General features: G+C 35.3%; 1 protein-coding gene across 1 annotated transcript; it reads right to left on the minus strand.

Annotated features, from left to right (window-relative positions):
* Positions 1–3043: 3043 nt before the first annotated feature.
* Positions 3044–9567, minus strand: LOC121248958 (tryptophan synthase alpha chain-like). The gene is made up of 9 exons (XM_041147585.1): positions 9246–9567; positions 8040–8186; positions 7904–7969; positions 7125–7233; positions 5887–5963; positions 5199–5276; positions 4382–4459; positions 3400–3459; positions 3044–3304 (listed from the first exon to the last, which is right to left on the minus strand). The coding sequence occupies exons 1-9, from the start codon at positions 9438–9440 to the stop codon at positions 3218–3220; spliced, it is 897 nt and encodes a 298-aa protein (XP_041003519.1). The 5' UTR covers positions 9441–9567; the 3' UTR covers positions 3044–3217.
* Between the last annotated feature and the right edge of the window lie 13135 nt (positions 9568–22702).

Raw genomic sequence — 22702 nt, forward strand, 5'->3', positions numbered from 1 at the left:
AAGTGTCTTGCTGCCCGCATCTTTACCGTCACTTCTCGGGCCTGGGCCAAGCCCATCTTCATCAACCTTAAGTCCTCCTATTTCTACTCCCAATCATCCCTCTTCGTCAAGCTCAAGTCCGTGCTCTGTGATTAATTCCCCTGTTCTTCCCAGTCCCTCACACGCAACAGCTCCTTCTCCACTTGTTCCACCGAGGTCTCCCATCATAACCCGTGCCCAAACCAATACTTTCAGACCCCGAAATTTTACAGATGGAACCATACCATACTCCACTCGGTATTGTCTTTCTACCTCTCTTACGGTTCGTAATGAACCTTCTAGTTTTTCTACAGCTGCCAAGTTTCCTGAATGGAGGGATGCCATGGATCAGGAATTCAAAGCTCTACAGCAAAATCACACTTGGAGTTTAGTTCCTTCTACAGCTTCAGCTAACATCCTTGGTTGTCGGTGGATTTTTAAAACAAAAACCAAAGCTGATGGGTCGTTTGAAAGAAGAAAAGCAAGATTAGTAGCAAAAGGCTACCATCAACAACATGGTTTGGATTATATTGAGACTTTTAGTCTAGTAGTTAAGCCATCCACCATTCGATTGATTGTTTCCATTGCTGTAACCCCTGGGTGGTCATTACGGCACCTTGACATTCAAAATACCTTTTTACATGGATGTTTAACTGATGATGTTTATATGCAGTAACCTTAAGGCTTTGTTGATCCTACTCATCTAACATACATCTGTAAATTGCACAAAGCTATTTACGGGCTTAAACAAGCCCCAAGAGCATGGTTTGCCCAACTCTCATCTTGGCTACTGGATTATGGCTTTAATGCCTCACGAGCAGACTCTTCTCTCTTTATTCTCAATCACTCCAATGTGTATATTTATTTTCTAGTATATGTGGATGACATAGTTATCACTACTTCACATTCATCAGCTATTGACAGCCTTATTTCAGATTTGGGGCGTGCGTTTCTAGTTAAGGATTTAGGAAGACTTTCCTATATTCTTGGAATTGAAGTTGATCATACATCTACTGGATTGATGCTGTCTCAGAGAAAATATATTAAAGCCTTACTCACTCGAAGCAACATGCTCTTTGCTAAGCCCATCTCATCTCCCATGGCCGCTTCACTCAAGTTATCGAAATTTGATTCTCCAGATTTTGAAGATGCTACTTTGTATTGCAGCATCGTTGGAGGTCTCCAGTACTTATCCTTGACAAGACCGGACATCTCCTTTGCAGTAAACAAGATTTTTCAGTTCATGCATTCACCAAAAAATTCCCACTCGAGTGCAGTAAAACGAGTGCTACGATATCTCAAAGGGACCATTAATCTTGGCTTGTTGTTTAAACCTCAAAGCAGTCTTCATCTTCAAACTTACTATGATGCCGATTGGGGTGGGTGTCCAGATGATAGGCGCTCAACTGGAGGTTTTTGTATTTACTTGGGTTCTCATCTGATCTCTTGGAGCTCAAAAAAACAGAGCACGGTTGCACGCTCTTCCACTGAAGCAGAGTATAAGTCCCTTGCTTCCTCAGCAGCTGAAACTATCTGGCTTCAAACCGTGCTTCGTGAACTGGGAATCTCACTTTCTAAAGCTCCAACTCTATGGTGTGACAACTTAGGAGCTAACTGCCTTTCAATGAACCCAGTTTATCACTCCAAGACTAAACACATGGACATAGACTTCCATTTTATTAGGGACAGAGTTGCATCAAAATCATTACAAGTCTCCTTCTGCAGCTCTCGTGACCAAATAGCCGATGTCCTCACCAAACTCCTTGTTGCAGATCAGTTCTCTCGTTTTCAGTCAAGTCTCAATGTGCATGATACTCCATTGGACTGGAGGGGACGTATCAGAATAAGTGACTCACTAATACCTTCGGACAAGCAGTTGGTAGGCAAGCTATGGACCACAGCCAAAACAGAGCAACAGGGTCACAAAGCACGTCTGTTACAACCAACAACACACTACACTCAACAAAATCACAGTAGAGAAAGTTGTTAAGTTTTTCTTCTCAAGTTATTGTAATAAACGAATATTCTTTTATTCTTCTCATTCATGTATAAATGTAACCCGAATACTGGAATGAAATTAGAGAAGTTTTTATAAGTTTCTTTTTGCAAACAACGCACACTAATCTTTTTTTAAAACAGAAAAATTTATGAAAAAATCTATAGTGATGATTTTATACATCTATACATACATATAATGATATATACATATATATATATATATATAATATAATTGACGGGATATTTTTATTTGAAAAATCGGTTTTAATGAATATTGTAATTACGTCGACATTTTTAGATATATAACTAAATGAAAATTGGACTTGTATAGCGCGGTATATATTAGATACATTAACGCAGGCCATTTAATTCTCTTAATGTTTGATATGATCTGTCGACCAAAATGATACTGATCTTAACATGATATGTGTGCGCGAGTGTGTACACGTATATCCCAATTTGCAAGAGGTAGAAAATTAAAGGGGAGGGAGGGGGGTTCGTGGCATCCTAATGCATATATATTACATGATCATATGCGTTAATTTATTAATTACGTTCTGATCTTCATATATAATACAGATCACATAAGATCTTATGGAGCTAGCTAGCTTGATAATTCTAAGACATGCTATCAAAGATGAGTTTTTTTTTTTTTTTTTTTTGTGCAAGAACTAGAATCCCTTTCTTACATATCATGTATTAATTCAACTGATATTATAGAATCTCTTCTCACTTGTCAGTAGGCTTCATTTAGCATGCACTGATCAACTTCCACACTTCGAACCCCAAGTTCCATGCACTCTCTTCTCCTCAACCTCGATCTCTAGCTGCTCCTCTCTCACAGCTTGACCAGAAATCATGGCAGATCTTTTCTTTAATAATAAAACCCACTATCCCTGCCCCAAGTAATTTTGTTTAGCATCCATGAAGAAGAACCAAGATGGGACAGGCCGCTCCCCAAGGAAAGGAGGCCGGGAAAAAAAAAGAGGCAAAGGTAAAAGCATAAAAATCTATCCATTGAATGACAAAATGGAAATTTTTTGAAGTTGTCATCATCTCACAAAATTGAACAACAACAATGTGTTCTTATTTTCTAAGCATACTGACATTGACATCAACAGATACAGTCTCCGTTTTATCCCATAAAATTACTCTCATTCAAGTGCCGCTTTTAGGGATTTGGCGAATCTTTCTAATTCCTTCAGACCTTCCTCGGGGATTTCGCTTCAGCCAGCACCTTCACCATGGCACTCCCGACAATAACACCATCGGCTCCCCATCCTGCTACCTGTATCAGAATTTACATCGAGTAATATGTGCATACATGTAGGAAGCATAACAGTAAATACAAGCATTAATTAAGGTACATGATGGAAAACAAACCTGTTTCACATGCTCAGGTTTTGATATGCCAAAGCCTACTGCTACAGGTTTGGTTGTCTCCTGTCATATAAAATTATCATGCCACTCGTGTATAGAATTTAATCATATCATCAACCCGAGGCTTTTAGTTAAGGGCCACTTATCATGCTAATTGCAGATAGTTATCCAGGCCCATTCCTGAAAAGCAGTTTAGACATGCATATCGTACTAGGGAAGGGTATTTGATACCCAAGCATCTCAACAGATTCCTTTTCTGGGTAAGTAAAAGAACGTAATAAGATGGCAGAAATCATACTTGGATGATATTTATATTCCGAAGCACATTGATTATACATTATTCAACTCTTTAGACTTAAATGTGATGTATTGAATGTTTGATACTAGAGGACCTGTACACCCGCATGATTATTAGGGACTTTGTTCTCGGACACCTAGTGCCAATAAAAAAAGAAAGAAAGAATGTTGATACTAGATTAATGAGCATCTAGTTTAGTTCTAGTTATAAAACTAGTAGCATATAAATCTAGTTTTAACATTCCATACATTGCAGTAGACAAACCTGATCACGAATGAGAAAATAATGTTGAAAACTAGAATCCTCGTTTGGATAGCTATCTAAACCCATCTTATCTCATCTTATTTCCTTTCCAAACATCACTCAAAGACAAATATTTTTCAATTTCAAATCTTAAACTTTTTCATCTAATCATTACAACTTTCTCAAACTTCCAAACAAAACACAAAAAAAAAATTCAACTTTTTCAATTCTCAAAACAAAAATTATATTAAAAAATTATATTCTAACAATATTTTAACTTTATAATATTTTTATTCAACTTTTTCTCTCTCATTTTCCAAAACCCAATAAAATATCTTAACGCAGACCATTTCACTACTATTCACAAACCATTTTATTACAATTCACAGTTTTTTCATCTCATCTCATCTTATCTCAACATCCAAACAAGGCAAGTAGACAAACCTGTTTAATATCTTGAAGAAGGGTTTTAACCCGATCACTCACAGATGTGCGAGCACCAGTGACCCCAACTGAGCTTACCTATAATTCAAAATAATCAAAGTTAACTCTTATATGCAGCATAAATTTTCTCCTATAATGAAATGAGGAAGTAAAACAATTATTTTTCTTTTCCTTCTCCTCCCATTGTGGCAAAACAGTAGCATGCAAGAAATGAACTACATCAACTCTTAATTTCTTTTTAAGGATGAATGTATCCACTTTCTTTACTAAAAACCAAAAATGATAATAGCACTGCTAAGACCTACTCGATAGTGATGGAAACAGACCTGTGAAGATCCTAAAAAAGAATCAAGAATGGACAATGCTTTGGTTTCTACATCTCCTTGAAGTTCAGTGGAGACCAAAATTAAGAAATCGAGTTTCTAATATGATAAAGCTGTATCACCATATATCTGTAGATTATTATCTTGATGTATTTGAAAAATCAGAAAAGTATATTGAGCAATTTAACACAAGATCCTGCCGCCAATAATAGAGGTCTGGATTTCTATACTTGGAAAAGGGAATTTGTTGTCAACATAACCATCGTCTTTCTGTCTCATAAACAGACAAAAATTCTGAAAATGTAAATTCAAATCCACTTTCCCACCGCACAAGTAGCAAATAAATGGGCAATCTAAAAAAATGCATAAATGTAGAGGCTTTTTGGCAGGTACATAACAGTTACAGATCAATTAAATGAACAAAAAATAAATAAATAAATAAAAGGAAACAAAAGAACATGGTAAATAGTATCAACTATAGAAAAGGATCTTACAAGATACACAAATCCTTCTGCAGCTTCAGCAATGTCTTTCATTCGAGCTGTTGGGGTAGTGGGTGTTGTGAGGAGTACCTTAACCGCACCATGACACACATCAGACCAAAAGAATTCATTAACAGGCTATTTAACTACGTAAGTATTTTTAAGAGGGCATTGCATAGCTAATCTGAAAGGAAAATCTTATAACCACTTAGTAAATGAGGTCAACTCAAAAAACACTTATGAGTCTTATAAGAACAGGGTAGGGGATAAGGTCATAGCTTCAAAACCTACCAAGTGCATGGGTAATATAATAACACAAAAACAATTTAGAAAATGAGGTCGACAAAAGACATTGGCATCTTCAAGCAAGGAGTTGTAAAAAAAGGAGCATCAAGCCATCTCAAAATGGCATGCAGAAATTTTCCAAGATTACAGTCTTTAAGACTAATAATTTACTCACACTTCAAAAAAGTAATTAAAAATAAAGATGAATGCAGAACCTATATGACTATAACCATCACCCGACTACTCCACCTTAATGCAGTGAACCACAGTTTCATATTTCATAAAGCAAAGAAAAAAGTGGATTTATTATGGCATAAGATGCACAGCAATACTAGGAAAACTTGAAATAGGAAAGACTTCATCCAGAATCCAAAAACGAGGGAAAAAAACATATTCAACTGAGAGGTAGGCAAACCAATTCAATTCCATTCTTTGCTGCTTCCTTTCTCAGAATTTCAGTCTCCTCTAGAGGAACATCTGGGACCACAAGCCCTGAAAACAAATACACAATTGAATTTAACAGAATTAGAAAACAATCCAGAATTCACAATGGAAACAAGAGAAGGGCAAGAGGTAAAATTGCCTATGCTTTGCACAAGAATTGTTTAACAAAAATGATGCATCTTCTTCTGCAAATATCCGAGGGTACTCTAACCGCAAATTAGAATGCTTTCAGAAATATTCTTATAATTTATGAAAAAATGTGTGTGTGTGTGTGTGTGTGTGTGTGTGTATCTACAAGAAAAATAAGCATTTGTGATGGATTATTTCTGACGATAACGACTATTTGCGACAAAAAGGGACTCATTTTGGAAGGAAATAATCATTTTTGCTGGAAATAACTAGTCACAAATAAGCAGTTTTCTTGTAGTATGGAAGTAACCATTAGGAGTAACAAATTTCTGCCAGAAATAGGCATAATATGATTGTTCCAACATAGGTCGCTGTTCTTACACAATGTAATAAGGCCATTAATGGCCAGTCCAAGCCTAGTCTCTAGCTGTTTCATGTTTGTACAAAAAGAAGGAATGCTTGCAATTTGAAGTGCTGAGTTCAATAGTAATCACAAGTTTATGCGCGAGCGCGCGAGCGTGCACACACACACATGCAAAGTTGGATGGTGATGATCACAAAGGCAAATGAGGTATAAATCTGGACATGAGTTAGTACACAATTCCCCAAGCTATATCTTGGTTAAGAGAAGTTTGAGTTTGTGTATCATGGAATAAGGAACATGAAGCATAGAATAAGGAGTATGCCCACATTAATCCAATTAGTAAATTTCACAGGCCAATGGCCATCAAAGAGCATAACCATAGCATCCCACAATCGCCCCTATCATATTTGAAATCATTCATAGTTTATCAGCTAAAATCCAAGCTCACCAAGATAGGGAAGATTGTGACCAAGACCATTTAAACTTATCGGCAAAAATGGGATATCTTATTCTACATCATCATGCCGGCTTTCCCAAAAGTTAGAGCAAAAAGAAAGTTTGGATAAGCAGAGCCCAAATGGTAAGGAGGTATCTATTGAGTAGTGAATACATCCAGAACCTATACACAGGAGGGGCACATGTGCAGCATGCAACTAGCATTTGGGTAAATGAAATGACACCGTGAAAAAACTCAGCTTCAGCAAATAATAAGTTACCATGTACTCCAACATCTTTTATGGTGGACATGAACTTCGGGACACCACGCTTGAGAATCGGGTTGTAATATGAGAATAATGCAAGTGGACAAGATAATTGTGGAACCACCTGTCGAGTCAATAATAATAAACATGATAACACTTTTAACTCACAAATGATAAAAATAAGCAAAGAAGCAATAACGTTTTACACTTCCCCTTCAAGTGATCGTCCACTTACCTACATGCATACATTTATTACAAAGCACGCCTTTAAAATAAAGAACAATCGAGGACAAGTGTACCAGCGATGAAAAAAAAAAAAAAGTTAACCAGTGATGTCAGAGGAACATGTAATTTTAGGTTTGAGATGGTGGAATATTTTGAAGTAATATATAAGATGGGTGAAGATACATAGTCCATCTTATACTAAATGACTAATGGTAAAACAATAATGATAGTAATACCAATAACAATTATTCATTTTTTTTTTATAAAAATATATTTACTAGACTAAATAATATACAGAATGAGATATTGGCAAAGCATCAATCTTATTGTGCAGAAAAAAATTCTCAAACACACTTCTTTATATTGAGTTTTTACAGAAAAAGATAGGTGGCACAGCCTCAGTCAAATTACTATGCTTTACAAACATTTGACAAAGACCTGCTATTCGATCTTTTGCCTAATACAGCACACTATCACGAACAAAAACTACAAGAAAGAAATCGAGCCTATCATTTTATCAAGATCTGATGATGAGCGAAAAGATGGCATGGATTGCAGAAGGGACATACCTCCTTCAGCATTGAAATAATTGCATTGAAATTGGTCCCTCTTGCCAAGGCACGTGTAGCCGCTGCCTAAAAAAGACATATTCATGAAGAGCAGTGCACACAGCAACTTAACGAACAAAAGATACAACTATAGGACCTGGATAACTGGACCATCTGCCAAAGGATCAGAGTATGGTGCACCCAGCTCGATTATGTCTGATCCGCAGGAGTCAAGCACCTTCAATGCTTCTGCGGTGGTAGAAAGGTCAGGATCACCAGCCGTGATGTATGGAATAAATGCCACCTTCACATCAGCATGCTCATTAGGGAAACATTAATTGATAGAAAAACTTGTGAATTGAACACCGGATAATAGCTCATCCCAAAGTATTTCTAAGTGATTAGTATTCAGAAATCAATGAAATGAATGCATCTGATTTCACAATTTGGATAGATGCTAAAATTTACAGTACAGGGAGCTCAGCAATTACAAGAGGTTTGTAGCTTAATTTTTAAGTATAATAATGACTGCCAGGAAATAGGAATTCTACACTTCAGAGGACAGTATGGGGCTTTTAGGATATTTTGTCCTAGTTCAGCTTGGGGATGTAAGCCCTGCAAATTTCATCTTTGGTTAGTTATGAAAAACGTAGGAAAACAAAGTCAGCCAGAAATTGACCAAGTTCATGTCAATACTTCTGTTTTTATAGGTATGTTCATGTCAATGCTTAGAATGGAATACAGTTGCAAATCAGCTTTCTTGTTTTTTCGTTGGTAACCACACGCACCAGTGGTTCTTAAAACTACGAAGAACTAGAAGCAGTAACTGATTCGCCAGTTACAAGGAAGCAACTTGTGAGCTAAAATATCAAGTTCTCCACCAGAAAATGCCAGAGGCCTTAACAAAATCTCAGCTTGTGGAAAATGATGATAAATTTGCTAATTGAACGGGATTGTGGAGTTTATAACTCGCACAATCAAATGCAGGTGTACTAGCTCTACGCCCAAAGTTGGACAACAAAAAATTCATGAGATTTTTGTTAAATATTTATATATTAAGAGAGTAAAATCATGGTGTATCCGAAAATCATTAACTCGTGCTCCATTACCACACCGACCAAGATCAACAATGGCATGTACTAAAATGACAAGAAAACAAGGATAATATGATGCACAGAAACAAGGAAATATACCAGTAGTCCACTGTCAAAACACCCAAAACACTAACTCAACACTAACTCAGAAAAAACAGATCAAACAAACTACCAGAAACCCAATTGAAACAGATAATAACCCGTGGAAAAAAATGAGAATGAAAATTGAAATATAAATAGGCGAATCAGAAAGTGAAACGCTTGCTTACTTTGCCTTGTTTTCTCAATCTTGTGAAAGTCTCAGAGAGCCCAACGGTTTGATTAGTGCTAACAGCAGCCATTGGAGTGAATCTTGTACTTGGGACTGCTAGTCTATGAGAGGGAGAGCGGATAAAAGACTGGGGATCAGGCCTCTTCTTCAATTGAAAGAAGCTGGTTTTTGGTGACTTGAAAGAAACGGCCATGGCCAAAATAAAACAACAAGAGAAAAAAAGGTTTTCGCTTTGTCTGCGGATACGAATGAAATACTGTTCAATGACTAAAATCGTTTTTAATTGAAAATGAGAATCGGAGACTTTCAACAAGTACACCTGAACAACCCCGATTGATTGATTGTCGCCTAGAATTTGAGGATTTCAGCAAGAGAGATAATACATAAAATAAATTTTATATTATTTAGTATGATAAATGTTTCAAAGCATTCACATTCAATTGGGAAAACACAAGAAAAAGTATGGGGAGTAGCCGCTGTTTGGGGAGCAGCCGCTGCACACTCTACTTGGTTCAAGTAAAATATCAAAAAGATCCTCTAACAAAACCAACGTAACGTAGGGATGCATGTCCCCTCTCTAATTTCTCATCGACTTCTCAAAGTCCTCCGTCGAACCTCCTTAGTCCTTAGCCCTTTGTCTTCTTCTATCTTAGCCTTCGAAGCCAAGCCCTCCCCACCACGACCTCAGCCCTCGATCCCGAACGGTCCACCATCCAAAGCCCTCAGTCCATTCGACGGGAGATTAGTCCCCAAGCCAAGCCCTCAGTCCATTCAACGCGAGGCTGCCCTCAGTCCACCGACGCGAGGTGGCACTCAGTCCACCGACGCGAGCCCTCAGATCTGCGGGAGGGTAAATAATCTGTAATTCTAGGCTTTAGGCATACATTTCTTGAAAAAAAAAAATCTTTGTTTACTTCATCTCTTTTTTCTCTCTGCATTTGCTAGAAACTAATGACTAATGGTACCGTCCTATAGATGTTGCCTCTCATGGCTTTGCTGTGCAACCCTCTCTCCCGGTAGCACTAAACCCTTTCGACCGATTTCTTGTTTGTACATGCTTAAAGACTAAGCCCTCCCTGTCAGGAAGTATAGGTATCGAGAGCTTAACATTTACATTTTTTTTCAAATCAGAGTGGTCTTTTTTCATGAGCTCATTGTTGGTTGCCTGAATGTAGTAAGACTGAGGTTTTGTTCTCACATATGAATGTAGTATGGTTTACTTGCATTGGCTTTTCCATTTTTTGAAAATGAGAAGAATGATTTGAGTTCATGATCTCTTGATTTTTTCATAACATGTTTATTTGTTTGGAATAAAAGAATGAATGTGAACCTTGAATTGGAGGATTGTTTACTCCATAATTTAATTGGAGGATTCTCTTTCTGTATGATTTGCAGCTGCGAATTTCTGTTTCAAGTGTATAATGGGGGCATGATTAATATATTTTTTTAGTTTCCTTGCTTGTGACACAAACAGCCACATTGACATTTAATTGTCCATTCTCAGCATTTTCACAAAGCCACAAGAGGCATGAGTAACCTTGCAGTAAAAAATGTATTTTCAATTTTGTAGTTATATTTTGGGAGCTTGCTCCCAAAAGGGAAGAAAAGCTTCCAAGCTTCCACTGGATTTTGGTGAAGATGTATATAATTTTGTTTGATTTGTGTTGGTGATGTAACTAACAGCTGCATGGTTTGGAGGTCTTAGTGGTAGACCATTTTACTAGATAGGGCTCTTACTTGTTCTGAATATGGCTATATTGTACCAGTCTTAACACACCAAATGCTACTTTAATAGTTCAGTTAAGGAAACAATAAGTTTTCAATGTGTAAGGAGTCTGTAAGTTTTCAATGTTTGTTTTGCTTGAAACACTTTGTTCCTAGGCAAGGCTTAGACACAGCTGAAAATGGTAAATTCAAGGTCATCCTAGATTATTGGCTAGTACACCCACCTATTGCTCAATCTAATTTCCAAGCTTATAAAGTACACAAGGCTGGTTTCATCACCATAGCTGATCTCATGACAGTGGTCAATCGTTTTGAACCCTTGAAGAAAAATATATGCATCCCACATCTCCACTAATTTGGATTCTAAAACAAAACTAATTGTAATTGGTTAAATTTAATGATCTGAATCCAAGAGGATAATCTCAAAGTACATTTTACAGAACTACGTCGATGAAGACACAAATATAACTTCCATTGCTTGAACTCATGTTTTTTACATGAGTGGCTCTAACAAGAAAAATTAATTAATTTTTTTGTTTCCTTCTACATAGTTACGAGAGCAGTAGCTGGAAAACTATTCATTTCTTAAGATTCAAGATATTCTGGCTATATATTCTGTTGTGGTCTGAGGCATATGATGCAATATTCTTTGCTCTCGTTGGTGTATCAAATATTATTATTTCAAGCAATTTTAGCCCTTTTAGCAATTGTCCCCTAGAGTGGACAACAATGAATGTAAATTGCTCTACTAGTTTATGATAATAAATTTTGATGAATGATTTTCAAGGCCTTTTTAGATCGGATGCAGATCAAACAAATTGAATAGGATAGTTGCACTAGTCAAGTGCAAATTATGCTCCTTTGCATGATTGGATAGTTGCACGAGAATCAAGCAATATGAAAGGCAAAGAAACTCAAGATGAAGCTGGATTGGATATTATTTTGTTGTGATTTGTGCTGTAATTATTTTATATTCGAAAAACAATAATGTATATCAGTCAGTGCTAAGATATTTGTAATGTTCATCCAGTTAATGTGTTTTTGAAATGTTGTAATATTGTAATATTTGTAAAACATTTTGGAATGTAACTTTGAATGTTACTTACAAAAACATGTTTATAATATAATTGTTTACATTGCACTCTGTTGATTGTGATTGTAATGATAACAATATATGTCCAAAATTATATGATAATTTGTCCAAAATCATAGAGTAATCTGTCCAAAATTAGAACCAAACTCTACCAAAAAATACACTAACCACCAAAAATAAACTAACCACCAAAATGTTTCTAGAATTACAACAACCAATCTGTCCACAGCATTACACTTGACAATATTTGTCTACAACTACAACCAAGATCTGTCCATAATTACAGTCGAGCATTACAGCCGAGCATACCAGAATTACAGTCTAAAATAGTTGTCCACAATTACAACCAAGATCTTATTGGATAAACACAGAAACTACGTTCTTTGCTTATGCTCCATATCAAACTGAATGCAAAAGTGGCTATCACCAAAGGACTTCAGAGTTTTTATAGCAATACTGCTAGCTGCTCATCAGACACCTTAATTTCAATAAAAGCTCCCAACGACAAAGCTAGTCTTGTAGCTAACTGAAGTCTGCAGCTTGTTTTCAGAATGACTGATAGAATTTGTATCCCACACCATCTAATATCTGCAATAAAAGTATCTGCAATAAAAAAAAATGGCCATGAAGTTTTTAAGAAGGGAAACTAGACACGTTTGCTCCTCAAAATAATAACAAAAAACAACTTTGAAAAAAAATATTTTCTTAATAATTCAGGAACTACGAACTCCACCACTTTACCATGCAATAGGTGATGTTTAATTGAGAAACGGTGCATCAAAATAAACAAAAACATCATAGAGAAATAAATTATTGCAGATGGTTAGGACAAATGGGTGACATGCTATTTTTTTTTTCTTTATGTCGGGAAACCTCTCCAAGGCAGGGCCCTTCGGACCGTGACATGCTCGCTTTTGTTTGATATGTTCATTTGGAACAAATAAAAACTACAACTACACTTCAAGTGAAAGTATTATTGCTAAGTGCTCAAAAGTTGCAACGAAGCTTTCAGGAGGTAAAAGGCGACAAGTGGGCTTATTTTGCTCATGGACATCTTAACCAAGGTACCACATTCATGAATTATAAACAATATTTTTCAATTTACAGCTTTAAAAATATCAATGCATTGAGATAAGGAACACTTGCTAGAGGAACTTAGAAGATTCTTTTTCAACACTTTTTCCTGGGCAATAGCTTTAGATTTTAATGGGCTTAATGTTCATGATTTCCTTATAATATTTATTCTTCCTAATTAGATGTTTTCTCTTGTATACATATAGTGTACTTAGCTATGCCTACTTATATTAATAAATTATTGGCAAATAAATTCTAAGTGTGTCTGCTAAAGTCATCAGGTTTGCAGTTTTATTTTTTAAGTAATTGGTGCAGCAGATTTCAATTGTGGAAGCTGATCAATTTCAACTACTGAGCACACCAAGAAGAAATAAAACATGATTCAACACCTATCGCGGATAATATAAACACAACTTCATACAATATTCATATCAACTTTAGGTTAAATCAGAAGCAATGGAAAGTAGCTATGGCATTTAGCATTACAGTTAATTCTAGAAAGCAGTCTACATCCAATGCATTTATTAGTTGATTAGTTTCTTGTTATATGGTGCATCATGTCATCTGTAAGCAGTTATTATGGGAACCAACTTCAAGAAACTTACTACTGATGTATGGGAAGAGAAATGGTATCATCAGAGTAATTTTATTATCCTAACCATGATTATTTGATCTTTGACTAACTAAAAGAAATTGTACAGAAAGAGAAACAGAAGTAATATTAAAAGAGGATGTATGAATTTCATACCAAAAGCTTGTTTTTGTGATATGAGGACATATAGGAAGCCAGTTGAGCATTAATAGGAATTGGAACATAATCAAATTGGAGCCAAATCGCTTTCAGAATAATTTATTTCCATGGAGTCCAAATCGCTTTCAGAGATTTTTTTTGAAAAATTTCTCTACAACTTAACCAATGAACTTCTTAAATAGCTTTTATGTGACAACAAATACATCAAGTTGATAGAATTGAGTCCTACCATTTGTTCTCTTTTCTATTTCTATGAATTCTTTTGCTGGATAAATATTATTTAATTCCACCTGGTTTAATTTTCATAACAATTACTAAAAAAAAAGCCCCATCCATAACATTTAACACTAGTGAATATGCATATTAACTCCAGGATAGCTCAAACATTAAATTCTACTGTTGCAAATTTGAATTCAAAAGATAATAGCACTCACTTGGCACTCCCTTCATTGGAATTATCAACAACACTCAAAGGATGCTGTTTCCATGGTCGACTCGCAATCTAAAATTTATCCAAAAAAAATGAAAACAATCAAAGCCTATTGATACATTGAAATTTAAAAACTTAGGCCTCGTTCGTTTTTAGGAAACATCTCATCTCATCTCATCTCACCCCACCTCATCATTACAACTTTTTCAAATCTCTACACAAAATAAAATAAATAATTTAACTTTTTCAAATTTCAAAACAAAAATAATATTAAAAAATATATTCTAACAATATTTTATTCAACTTTTTAACTTTAATCTCAACTCATCTCATCTCATCTCTGAAAATAAACAAGCCCTTAATTATTATTGGAGATTACCTTAGACAAATTAATGCCCCTCAAAGCGAAGACCAATAAAGCTTTGAATAGTACACCAGGACCTTCTTCTAAAGTAAGCACAATGCTTGTCTAGGAATAGAATCAACAGATAAATATTTTATCACCATATTGACAGCAAGGACACAATGCCCATGAAAAACTATATCTTGTGAGATCACAATAGGTTTCGAGAGCTGGGTGTCGCTGGGCCGAGGGATGGCTGTTGCGGGGTGGCGTTGGGCAGAGGGATGGCCGACAAAAGAGGAAAGAGAGGTGATAGAGGAGGAACGAGGGGCGGCTCAGGATAGAGGGATGGGCGGCGCGGGGTGGGGTGGCGCTGGGCAGGCGATGTAGGTGCTGGGTGACGCGGGATGGCTTCTACGAACGAATTCGAAATAAGGGTAAATGTTTGGGTAAAACGAGCGTTTAAACAAAATTAAAAAAAGAAAGACAGCTAAGGTGTGCTACGGATTAGCTGTGAACAGTGGCTGATCCGTAGCACAACTCTAAACAAAAATGCGGTTCCGAATTTGTGTCAGAATGAATTTTTTTTTTACTTAGTGATTAAGAAAGTATTTTTTAATGATGTTATGAATTTTTTACTTTTTTTAAAAAATATTTATGATGATTAAAAAATACATGAAAAATAAAAAAAAATAAAATACACTATTCGAGACACTTATTCGAGTCACTTTTTCTGTGGCTGTAGCATAGCTCTTGGGTAAATGCAGATTCAAATTTTAGCTAATATCATATAAATTTATATTTGTTTATTCTATTCAAATTCAATTTCTACATTGAATTATTCATTTACTTTATATATAATAAAAAAAATATTATTAATTAATAATTTTTTTATTTAGTATATTTTTATCACATTTGTAGTTTTACCAATTAAATGTTAATAATAATTATATTATAATTAAATTAATATTAGTATTTATCACAATTATTAAATATTAAATTAATAATTAATATTCTAATTAATATTAACTAATTAATTTATTCTTATCACATTTTATATTCAAGAATAATAAATGAAACCAAATTTCTTCATTACAAAAAATACTTACATATTTGGTAAAATGTAGGGCTGGGCTCCGACTCTGACGGAGTCGGAGTGCTCGTTTTCGACCTCCGACTCCGACAAGAGTCGGAGTCAAATTGGAGCTCCGACTCCGACTCCGATCGAGGTCGGAGCTCCGACATAAGATCGGAGCTCGACGTGCGCTCGACGTGGCGCTCAAGTGGAACTCTTTTAGAGAGGTTCGCTCGACTTCTGCTCGACATGTCACTCGAGCGAACCTCTCTGGGAGAGGTTCGCTCGACTTCCGCTCGACATGTCGATCGAGCCAATGTTCAATACAACGTGTACTCTACTTGCGCTCGACACCTCGCTGGAGCACAAGTGTACAGTAAAAAAAATTTCAAAGTCGGAATCAGAGCTTCTTGGAGCTCTGACTCCGACTCCGACTCCGAATAGATATTCGGAGCTACTCCGAATTCCGACTCCGAATTCCGATGACTCCGACGAAGTCGGAGTGGGAGTCGGAGCGAAAGTCGGACGGAGTCGAAATTTTTGGAATTTTGTACACCCCCAGTAAAATGAGTGAGAAATGATTATAATGTTTGGCTAAATTACTGTACACCGACATATTTGGTGAGTTACTATAGTTAAATGTCTAAATTTATATAGACATGCCTAATTCAATGTTGGGTATTTTAACTAAATTTGATTAAAGTTAGATTTTAGCCAAGCCAATGAGAGTGCTCTAATATTTACTTTAATTGTTTATATTTATCTGATATTATATTTACTTACTATATTATTCTTCTTTTCATTCTACTACTATTCTTGGATCCAATCTTTCTTTATTTCAAAGAGTTATTCTATTATATTGCGTAGAATATCTAAATCACTCTTAAATAATAAAATTTGATTTATAAAATTTAAGTTTTAAAATTTATTTTTAAAATTAAATTATATCATATAAACACTTTATTAAGTATGCTCTAAGTCTACACACCAATTTGTTAATAAAATTTATTTTAAAATAGTAAAAATATTTAACATCATAAATGTAAGATTATGTTGAGGTATATATGGAGACTGGTTTTGGAGTTGAAAAAAGTATTTGCTGAAAGTTGGCTCGAGCTAAAGTTCGCTTGACATCGCTCGAGCGAAGCTCAAGTCCGAAAGTTGGCTCGAGTCCCACTCGAGTCCCGCTCGAGTGAAATAGAAACCCTAGTGTTCACTCAACCCTTCGCTCGACACTCCGCTCGAGTCTATGTTCATTTGGCTGTTCGCTCGAAGCGCGCTCAACACTCCGCTCGAGCGAAGTACGCAGTTTTTGCTAGATTCGATTTCCAGCACCACTCACTATAAATATATTATATTAGACTTGTGTTGGATGGTCTGAAATATATTTTGAGAGAGAACAATTATCTAGTAAGTGCATATTGTGTGTGAGAGCAAAAAACCCTAGAGAGTGTAAGTTGAGATTAAGTGATTATAATCTCCTTTGATTAATAAGATTTCTGTAACTCTGTGGATGAAGGAAATTTGCCGAACCATGTATATTGTGCATCGTGTGCTTAATTATGAATGTTTTTACTTTATTTGTCATTGTTGGTATGTGTGTTTTGCATAACATTTCACACCAACTGGTATCAGAGCCAAAGTTGGATCTGAAGGAGAATGATGTGAACGCAATCGGGATCGAGAAGTTTGACTGCACTGATTTTAGGTATTGGAAGATGCAGATTGAGGATTATCTCTATGAGAAGAGGCTCCACCTTCCACTGTTGGGAAAGAAGCTGGAGAGCATGGCTAATGCTGAGTGGATCCTGTTAGATCGACAGGTTCTAAGGCTTGTTCGGTTAACCTTGTCTAGAACAGTGACACACAATGTTAGTAAGGAGGGAACCACGGTGGATCTCACGGCGACTTTATTATGTATGTATGAAAAGCCGTTTGTGAATAATAAGGTGCACTTGATGCAGAAATTGTTCAATCTGAAGATGTCGAAAGGTATGTATGTAGCCCAACACTTGAATGAATTCAATACAATCACAAATCAATTATTTTCTGTAGAGATTGAGTTTGATGATGAGATTAGAGTGTTGATTATGTTGGTATTGTTGCCAAATAGTTGGAAGGTCATGAGGATGGCTGCGAGTAGCTCAACCGGTAAGATGAAACTGAACTACGACGACATACGTGACATGATACTTGCTGAAGAGATACGTAGGAGAGACTCGGGTGAGTCCTCGGGTTCTGGATTGGCCCTGATTGTTGACAATAAAGGCAGATGATATGACAAGTCAAACTCCAAGAGCAGGAGAAGAGCAAGACGAGATATTGGCAACAGATCATGTGCTGGAGTTATGGCAAGCTGGGCCACATCAAGAGAAACTGCATGAATCAATGAAGTTCTGATGATGATGATGTGAATGTAGTGGTAGATGAAATTCATGATGCCTTACTCCTTGCAGGGCACAGTTTGATTGATGATTGGGTGTTGGATTCAGGGTCTTCGTTCCATAACACTTCACATAGAGAAATCATGTAGAATTATGTTGTTTGTAATTTTGGAAAGATGTATGCGGCTAATGGAGAGGCACTGGATGTAGTGGGAGTGGGTGATGTGCACATCACACTTCCAAACAAGAGTGTGTTGACTTTATGACAAGTCAAACATGTTCCAGATCTGAAGAAAAACCTGATATCTGTGTGACAGTTTGATGATAGCGGTTTTGCAGTAGCATTCTCTGAAAGAGCTTGGAATATCACTAAGGGTGCGTTGGTCTTAACGCATGGTAAGAGATATAACTCTTTGTATTAGACATCAGGGTCTAGTGATGTGCAGGGAAATACAATAGTGCAAAAAAGCAGGCTTCATCGTTCGAAATATGTGAGGAAGCCAAAGGGAGTCAGCTTTGTCATTCTTCAAGAAAGCTTGGGAAAGTTGGCTAAGGTTGCCAAGATCGGTTTGAGACCGGATACTCCTGGTGCAGTAGGAGTTGTGAGTCGCCCTGTGGATATGCTGACTAAGGGGATGTATGTGGAAGACTGAAGTCGGGCTTGACTTCAATGCGTCTTCTAGCTTGAAGACGGGAGCTGTGAGCGGCAACAAAGATTATAAGGTTTAGCTGGAAACAGTGGCTAGCATGTAGAGACCCAGTCTCCAAGTGGGAGATTGTTAGGGTATATGTGGAGACTAGTTTTGGAGCTGAAAATGTGTTTGCTGAAAGTTTGCTTGATAGTTGGCTCGAGCCAGAGTTCGCTCGACATCACTTGACATACCGCTCGAGTCAAACTCAAGTCCGAGAGTTCACTCCAGTCCCGCTCAAGCAAACCAAAAACCCTAGTGTTCGCTCGACCCTTCGCTTGACACTCCACTCGAGCCAATGTTCATTTGATTGTTCGCTCAAAGCGAGTTCGACACTCTGCTCGAGCGTAGTACGCAGTTTTTGCCAGATTAGGTTTCTAGCGCCACTCACTATAAATATATCATATTGGACTTGTGTTGGAAGGTCTGAAGCATATTTTGAAAGATAACAATTGTCTAGTAAGTACATATTGTGTGAGAGCAAAAAACCTTAGAGAGCGTGAGTTGATATTGAATGATTGTAATCTCCTCTGCTTAATAAGATTTTTGCAGCTCTGTGGACGTAGGCAATTTGTTGAACCACGTATATTGTGCGTCGTGTGCTTGATTGTGATTGTTTTTACTTTATTTACCATTTTTGATATGTGTATTTTGCATAACATTTCACAACAGATAATTCTCGATGAATAACATAAAATATATTTAAAATAAAGTTAGTTTACATACAGTTCCCAAATAGAGACTGCTCATGCAAACTCATACAGTTATATTTAAAAAAGTTTAAAATTACAATAATATCTTTTTTAAAATAATATTCTTTCTCTTTTACCCCAATTCATCAATGGGACTGCACACACAGTCCCCCACTCAAGATTGTAAATAAAATTTCTCTTTAAAATAAGTAAACTTTTGTCCTAAAATAGACCCAATAAATCAGGTAAAACAACTTTATATTCCATTCATCTGTATTAAACATGTAATAGCTATGTTCACCATCTAAATAATTTTTTTTTAGTATTTCTACTTCATTTCCTTCCTAATTTTCTTTTACCCTAATTTTCACCATCTAATCAGATTCCTTTTTATTATTCACTGTCTAAAACACTTCTATTTTATTTTCTTTCACGGAATATCTTGGATATATGTTGATAAATGTGATTTCATTTTTTTCATATTTTGATTTTAATTTTAGTTTTTGTTTGACTTATATATTTTTATTTTATGTGTATAGGATGAAATTATATCACATTGTATACAATGAGATATTGTAAATGTATTGATAGTTAGAAAACATATTTGAAATTAGTAAAAATAATTACTTAAATGATATGAAGTAAAAAAAATGATAAGATATATGATATATTATAAAAGAGTAATGTTAGAGAGAAGTCATTGTAGCAGTGCACACTTTACACTCACTGCATGACTGATTCTAGTTAATTGTTCCCAACACTCACTTGAGGAGATGTATGGTTTAAATAATATCACATCATATGTGTAAAATGAATGCTTTTAATAGTGACTTATATTTATATTTATTTATTATAAAAATCATTAAGTGAGTATTAATTTCATTTGAAAATATTAATTTACTATTAAATCTTATTTAGAAAAAGAAATCCAGCTTCAGCGATTAGGATGCTGAGTCATGGCCCCTTTATATTGGTTAGAGAAAAAATAAAAATAAAATATGTCAACGTCAGGCACATTTCTCATCGTATCTATAATCTATTAACAAAAAGAAAGTAAATAAAGATGTTTGGATTTAGCACGCCTGACATTTTTTTCCTGTAGATCTTCTTCTGCATTTTCTTCGTGGATGTCTTACTCAGTCTGTCTAGTGTCTTCTTTCTGCATGTGCTCAAACATATTTCCTTGTCCATTCTTATCCTTTTCCTTTCAAGTTTAAAATTATATATTTCCTAATTCCTATCACTAATTACATTAATTATCTTAAAAAATAATAATGCTAATTACATAAATCTCGTATATTTCTTTATAAAAAAATGGAATTCAAAGTAAAATATATTTTTTTATACGTGTTTTAAATTTATTAATATTTTTTAAAAAGAATACGCGATATTTACACAGTCTAAAATTATACAAAAATCAAAATATATTTTTTAAGAATGCAAGTTGGGCCGCTTTCTACAATGTTGTTGGAGGGTAGTGCTAGTCGACCGCTCAGCATTTACCGTTGGCCTTACCGTTAATATAAAAAGAAAATCATTTCTTTTAAAACAATTCTTTAACATCCATAATCATTAAGAAAAAATAAAAAATATATATATACAATTTTATTAATAATCACATCCTTAACTATTAATAAAATAAAATAAAATAAAATACTCAAGCAGTAATTCTGAACGGTAAATTTGAGGGGTAGCAGTGGGCTGAGGTTAGTTATGTAAAAACGATCAGTTCAGAATGCTTTCATTTTCTCTGATTGTGCGAAGTTATTCCAAGTTAAAAAAAATCAGAAATGATAATTGCAATCGTGAATATATAAGTATTAGACAAATACTTTGACAAAAATAAATAAATTTAAGATCCATAAAAAAAATTAATTTTTTAAAAATAAATTTCACTATTTTCTTTAAATGAATATATAATACTTACACGTTTTACGAATATATATATATGTAATATTACTGAAAGAAAATTGCTTTCCAGTCGATGCATAGTTATGGATCGACACTTTGTTGCACATGCAGTGTATCTTTTCTTTTTGACTTAATACACATTGCAGATGGACTTTTTGTGCACATTATTGATGCACTTTTCTTTTGCAGATTTGAGATTGAAGAAATTACCTGTAGTCTTGTACCGTCCGATGATGTGAAAGAATCTGAGATTACACATGGCTGAAAATTAAGCAATATGGGCGGCAGAGGTGGGTCAAATTCTAGAGGACACCATTTTCACAGGTCATTCAAACTAGCTGTTAATCCAGAAATACATGTGTGTATTGAGCCCTTGCATGGAGTAATTTTAAGGTTTAATTGAAAGCTCTTGACTCCTCTGTATTGAGCCTTGTAAATACGATGTAGAAATACGAGGAGGAACTGAAAACAAAATCCATCCAATAAAGACGATTTTGTTTAGATGTTAAGAGTATCTTAGATTATCTATAAATAGTAATAAAATAATAATAAAATATTTATAAATAATAGTAATTAGTAATAAAGTAATCTAAAACTATATAAGAATAGTTGTATTATCGAATAGATAGTGATTAGCAATATAGGAAAGCTCACTTCAAGTTCACGCTTTCCACTTATATGTCTGTGTCGAAAGGGACGGAAGGAACATCAAATTCGACGGCAACTGTGTGTCGGTGAACCCCCATGTCTGCTGAGGTTGATGGTTGATGCACACACACTGCACAGCCAATTTCACGACTCATTTTGGTTTTGTTGTTCGTTCCTAAAGTTGCGTGAACAGTATCAACCTCATCACACATCAATTTTAATTTGTCACATCTAACGACAACGTTCGTATACGTGAATATATTTGAATATATTATTTTTTCATTAAAAAATTCTATTTTTTTTTTTTTAATAAAAGGGGATGGAGTTCTCAATCCAGATTTTCAATTTAGAGAATCGAATTATATGTGCTATCATGCTCTTGACCAAAAATTCTATATTTAAATTGGTACATAAGACAGATTCTCCAAATTATAGACATGATAAATTTGATTTGTTAAAAAAAAATTAAAATTTAAATATTTCACAGATTAAATCTTGCCACGTCGATATAAATACGTATTTTTTACACCGGATTATAAGTAGAAGTACCTTTTCTGGATCGATATTTCGTACTACAATCTCATCTTACAAAACGTGGCTCTGCGAAATAGATTACCGTAAAAAATATACATAACCCAAC

The sequence above is a fragment of the Juglans microcarpa x Juglans regia genome, chromosome 2D, assembly GCF_004785595.1.
Source record: "Juglans microcarpa x Juglans regia isolate MS1-56 chromosome 2D, Jm3101_v1.0, whole genome shotgun sequence".
Taxonomy (NCBI): Eukaryota; Viridiplantae; Streptophyta; class Magnoliopsida; order Fagales; family Juglandaceae; genus Juglans; species Juglans microcarpa x Juglans regia.